Source organism: Alexandromys fortis, unplaced genomic scaffold, assembly GCF_014885135.2.
Source record: "Alexandromys fortis isolate MF-2015 unplaced genomic scaffold, M_Fortis_MF-2015_v1.1 scaffold_17, whole genome shotgun sequence".
In the NCBI taxonomy this organism is placed as follows: Eukaryota; Metazoa; Chordata; class Mammalia; order Rodentia; family Cricetidae; genus Alexandromys; species Alexandromys fortis.
In genome coordinates this window covers 7,781,272-7,787,271 of record NW_026067896.1, presented here as the reverse complement: position 1 = coordinate 7,787,271, position 6,000 = coordinate 7,781,272, and the positions used below count along the sequence as shown (strand labels likewise).

General features: G+C 37.4%; 1 protein-coding gene across 2 annotated transcripts in view; it reads right to left on the bottom strand.

Moving 5' to 3' along the window:
• Nucleotides 1-1,679: 1,679 nt before the first annotated feature.
• Emc2 (ER membrane protein complex subunit 2) overlaps nucleotides 1,680-6,000 on the bottom strand; it is a 32,272-nt gene continuing 27,951 nt past the window's right edge. For both annotated transcript variants that reach the window (XM_050162730.1, XM_050162740.1), the window contains one exon: nucleotides 1,680-2,041. In XM_050162730.1, the coding sequence (XP_050018687.1) occupies nucleotides 1,955-2,041 (87 nt within the window). In that variant the 3' untranslated portion in view covers nucleotides 1,680-1,954. The remainder of the gene's footprint in view (nucleotides 2,042-6,000) is intronic.

Here is a 6,000-nt window from a genome sequence, read left to right as displayed (position 1 = left end):
TCCTTCTCTGAAGTGGAACTGTCATTCTCTCACTTGCCATTCGGCAGTTCTAAACAGCATGGGAACTCATTTTTCTGACATTCAAGAGCAGGAAAGGAGGCAAAAAGCATCACTTCACCAACTTCACCTTTTCCGTTGGAAGCAGGGCCTTTTCAGCAAGCTTCTGTTCATTTCACTGGCCTAACCTTGTCAGATCTCACACCTATCGCTGTTACCACACATCATCCGTGCCTAAATCCATGTAAACCACAAAACCTGAGCTTCTCAGTTGCATTAAGAGTCCAGATCATGTCCAGTGCTCAATAGCCACGACTAAGAGAGCCAGACAAGACAGCAAATGCTTTCCATCCAGCAAAAGCCGTCTTACCTGACTGCTGACCATAAGGAGCAAACCAGCTCTGCTCCCTATGAGTTATGATACCTCGTCTGGATTCTCCTCTAATCCCGAGGAAAGGAAGTTCTGTCACTACCTGAACAAAGTAACTCACTGTAAATAAAGAACAGAGATCGTCAGTGCACCTAAGCAGAAACTTATAAATTACTACTATTAACCATGTACTTAAAGTTCTTGGCAGGAAGTTACTTTAAAAATGACTTTAAAAAATAAAAGGAAACCAAGGTAAGCAGCCAGAGGAAGAACTAAATTACTTACCACACAAATACAAGTGCAGAAGTAAATTCTTCTCCAGTGACTGGTGGGGAGGACAGGAGAGGGAGAAAAAGTAACGGGACAATGTGCAGGCACTAGGTTCTTTATGGCAAACATAAACGTTTCATAATGCTGGAAATGCAGGTAGTAGTTTGTGTACACAGAAAGTAGATCTTCATGCTCACAGATCAGAAGTGGAAAATTGTCTTCACATGGGCAGAGTTAGTTCACAGAAGATACCATGTTTCCATTCATGACCCATGAGAGAATAAAGTGAAAATACATGTAACACTGAAGTTTAGATGAAAGATTAAAAATAATTTACTGGTACAAAGAATTATTAAGAGGTAAAACTGGCTGGTAATGAAGACAGTTGTTGATTTTCCGCACAAGCCCTAGTGACAGATAGTGAATACAGAGCCCTGAATAGACAGCTGCCGAGTACTTAGTGCTCAGTCGTCTCTAACCTATATGTGAAATGCTGCTGAAGGCAGAATAATGGCTATGGACCACACAAAGAAAACGACAAGAAACTGTAGTAAGGAGGTGACTGTATATGAGAACTGTAATGATTTTATTCCTAAAGACAGTTTAGATTTTTCCCTTCACCCTCAAAACTAAGTAGTCCCACTGATAACAGTATCTTTCACTGATATTTCTATGATCCTAAACATATTTTCTATATTTCACAACTAAAAGTTTTAATAAACACAATGTGTAAAAAGGCCCATTTTACCTTCAAAACATTTTATGGACAAAATGTATATATCAAAAAAATTTCAGAGATATTACCAACTTTAGAGAATGGCATAATTTAAGCAAGACTTATTATTAGAACAAATTAAAATAATAAACATTCACACAGGCCACAAAATCCAGTCTGTCACTATAAAACATTCAAAGTAACTTGTTTCTGCAAGCTATAAATTTTGTAATTTATCAACACCAATGAGAAGAACTTAGCTGACAAATGAACTCTATACTAGCATACTAATTACAATATAACAAAAGAAACCTGGATTTTCATGCATGAGTTTAATAAATCATGGTTTATTTTTAAGGTAAATGGGGCAACAAGAAGACATATATACAATCAATAGGTCTTGAATCTCTCTTCCATGGACTCCCGCCAACTCCCTGCTTATCAATACAAGGCAAGTTGAGGTTTATTTGAACACATTCTTTATAACTGACCTCTTCAAAGAAAATGAATGCAAACAGCACTTGGCATTTAGTAAATAAGTCACAGGCCAAGACATTCAGCTGTACAGTTTTCAAATCTAATGTCAAAGAGTCTCTGCAACCTTAAGACTGTGTGATCTGCAATGTTTCCAACATGTCTTCAACTGCCTTAAGAGAGTATTTGGTTTCCTTCTTACTTCGACCTGCAAACTAATTAGAAAGAAAAAAAAAAAAGAATTCAATTAGTCTCAAAATCACTACAAAGTTCAAACATCACACTCATCGTTATATTTTATTGCTAATAAAAATATGATTACATCATCTGTGTGCAATCACATGTGTTTTTCAATACAACAAACCCAGAGTTTTACGGACATTTGCATTAAATATTTCACTACATGTACTTGGGCAGTTTAAGCTATTTTAATTAGTATGATAACCTATAAAAGCTTAGATTGGATTTGAAAACTACCCTAGATCCAGACTCTAGAGCATTTATGGACCACTGTATAATTTAAAGGAAGTTTGAGCCATACATATAGAGGACAGCAGTTGCTATCTACTTGCTTACCATACAAACAGATGTTTGGAATGTCAAGCAAGTGCACAAATGAAAGGACTTTAACTAAGCATTTCAAAGTAAAAGTGCACACACTTTAACATTATTTACAATAGGTCACATTTTTAACGTCTCAGATTTGTTAGTTAACTGGATGATATGTTTCTTGTTTATTCAGATTAGAATTTATAGTGAAAACCAAAAACAATATATTAAGTTCTATGTTTGTGTATACAAAAGTAAATTCACAATACTTTAAATTTCAAAACGCACGGACTTGAGTCACTGGGGAATCACTGCTGAATACCCCATGCTGATTTCAAAATGAGTTTTCTAACTGCGCTGACAGTCACTACTGTTACATTAGCTTGATTAAATACAACAGATTTACCAGATAAATGACTGTTTCTGAGGGAGGGGGAAGTCTATTCTACCTGTAGTCCTTACTTTCCCATGGTCAAACAACATCTAGTAATTCTAACACATTTTCCAGCAACTACCTTATGACAGTAAGTAATACTTGATTTACTATGTGTTTATTTCTTTCGTAATTTCTGAATTTGGCAAACTATTCATGACCTGTCTAGAAAGACGGGATGAGCGCACAGGTAACAGGAGCACAGGCTTTGTGACTGGTCACCTCCTCTGACCTGCCTACGCTCACAGTCACTCCTCCAGCATTAGGTGCTGCAGCCCAGTGTCTACTTGGCAGAAGGGACAATTAGAGAGCATGTTAGCAATGGCACCGTAAACACAGGCACCCTGCCTTCCATAATGCAACATCACAGCTTAAGGAAGGGAAGTGGGTTATGTACACTATCATATCATCTGCAAATAACGAAAGCTTAACTTCTTCCTTTCCAATACGAATCCCCTTGATCTTCTTATGTTGTCTTATTGCTATTGCTAGAACTTCAAGCACTATATTGAAGAGGTATGGAGAGAGTGGACATCCTTGTCTTGTTCCTGATTTTAGTGGGATGGCTTTGAGTTTTTCTCCATTTAATTTAATGTTAGCTGTCGGTTTGCTGTAGATAGCTTTTATTATATTTAGGTATGACCCTTGTATCCCTATTCTCTCCAAGACCTTTATCATAAAGGGGTGTTGAATTTTGTCGAATGCTTTTTCCGCATCTAATGAAATGTTCTATGGTTTTTTTCTTTCAGTCTATTTATATGGTGGATTACATTGATAGATTTGCATATGTTGAACCAGCCCTGCATCTCTGGTATGAAGCCTACTTGATCATAATGGATAATTTTTCTGATGTGTTCTTGAATTCGGTTTGCCAGTATTTTATTGAGAATTTTTGCGTCAATATTCATGAGTGAGATAGGCCTGTAATTCTCTTTCTTGGTTGGGTCTTTGTGTGGTTTTGGTATCAGGGTAACTGTAGCTTCATAAAAGGAATTTGGCAATGACTTTTCTGTTTCTATATTGTGAAATACGTTAAGGAGTATAGGTATTAGCTCTTCTTGGAAGTTCTGGTAGAATTCTGCGTTGAACCCATCTGGTCCTGGGCTTTTTTTGGAAGGGAGATGTACTCACTCATATTTGGTTTCTAGCCATAAATAAAGGACATTGAGCCTATAATTCAGGTTCTTTGAGAAGCTAAATAAGAAGGAGAACCCAAAGAAAATCATATAGGCTTCCTCCTGAATATTAACCTTCATCAGGCGATGAAAGGAGACAGAGACAGAGACCCACAATGGAGCACCGGACTGAAATCTCAAGGTCCAAATCAGAAGCAGAAGGAGAGAGAGCACAAGCAAGGAACTCAGGACCGCGAGGGGTGCACCCATACACGGAGACAATGGGGATGTTCTATCAGGAACTCACCAAGGCCAACTGGCCTGGGTCTGAAAAAGCCCGGGTTAAAACCGGTCTCGCTGAACATAGTGGACAATGAGGATTACTGAGACCTCAAGAACAATGGCAATGGGTTTTTGATCCTACTGTACCTATTGGTTTCGTGGGAACCTAGGCAGTTTCGTGGATGCTCACCTTACTAGACCTGGATGGAGGTGGGTGGCCCTTGGACTTCCCACAGGGCAGGGAACCCTGACTGCTCTTTGGGCTGACGAGGGAGGGAGACTTGATTGGGGGAGGGGGAGGGAAAGGGAAGGCGGCGGTGGGGAAGAGACATAAATCTTTAATAAATAAAAAAAAAAAATAAAAAAAATAAAAAAAGGAAGGGAAGTGGGAAAAATAGAATTACGGCTATGAATTATGGCAACATCATATTTAAAACTTCGTGAAAATAATTTCTCTTAGCAATTAGAGATTATAGAGAAGGTACGCATCTTGCCCTATCATCCAGTTGATAAATTTATCTTTGTGGGACTTGGCAAGCACAGAAAGGCTTTTCTTTTACTGCTCATTCAGTATAGACAGGAATGGCTCTAAGCACAACATTTATGGACTGATTTTGATAAAAAGTCTTGACAGGTTGGGGGAAAGGGTACAAAACAATTATTCTAATTTATTACTCTATAATTATTCTAATTTTATCTTAAGAGCAAACTGAAAATAAAAATTTTGGGACACCTTAGCAGCTATTTTTAAATATAGGATTGCTAAATTTACATATAAATATACTTTCAAAAGTAAAAGCATGGTTCTTCAAAGTTAGCTGATCAAAATACAGACATTAAGATAGTGTCACCACTACTGACAACACTACACCTTAGGACAAACCAAGTTACCTCAAACGTATGTCAAAACACATTTTAAAAGTTGCAAATATAAATCTATCATTCCAAGTTCTTCCTGACACACAATTATCTAGTCTATTCCAGAATTATATGGCAATTGAACTGATTAAGCCAGGATCTCATTTTTTTCCTCAAATCATGATTTAATTTTCCATTTTCCAAAAGGGCAGTAATAGATCCAGTTGGACAGTCATAATAACATATGGATCTGAGACAGACAAATTTAACAGTATATACAGAAAGTGTTGATCTGGAAAATTGTCAGCAGATTTACAAGAAACTTCCAGCACACTAAACCAATGTCTGTTCTCCTCAACACACTACACCAACTAGTTAAAGAGCAAGCAGTGGCCACGTTTTGTTTTATTAAGAGGAAGCAAAGAAAAACTGCTGATAAAACCCCATTTTTTCAAATTTATAAATATGTAGAAAACACTGCAGTAACAAATACATATTTTATGTTTTATACTGGTTTATATGTCTTGATACACGTTCCTAAATTCTCAAATGGCTCTTAAAGTGGGTCAAGAATGTGGGTCTGGAAGTTCTACTTCTCAGATCATTCAGATTCTGTGTTTACCCCAGTTATACTCATGTGAACAAACTATTCATGCCTGGCTTGTGGATCTTAAAACAACAACAACAAAACCTACCAGAAAGAACATAGGAACAACCAAACAATAAAAGCCTCATTCTCACTACAAGAGCTAGTTCCAGGACAGGCTCCAAAGCCACAGAGAAACCCTGTCTTGAAAAAAACAAACAACAAAAAAAGAAAAGATAAAAGCCTCATTCTCAAATGTAGAGCCAGTGATGCATCCACTGTAACATCAGTGAAACACTGTCCTTGTGGGTCACCCAGTAAGAGTGAGAAATTGAGCCAGATATAGGGATG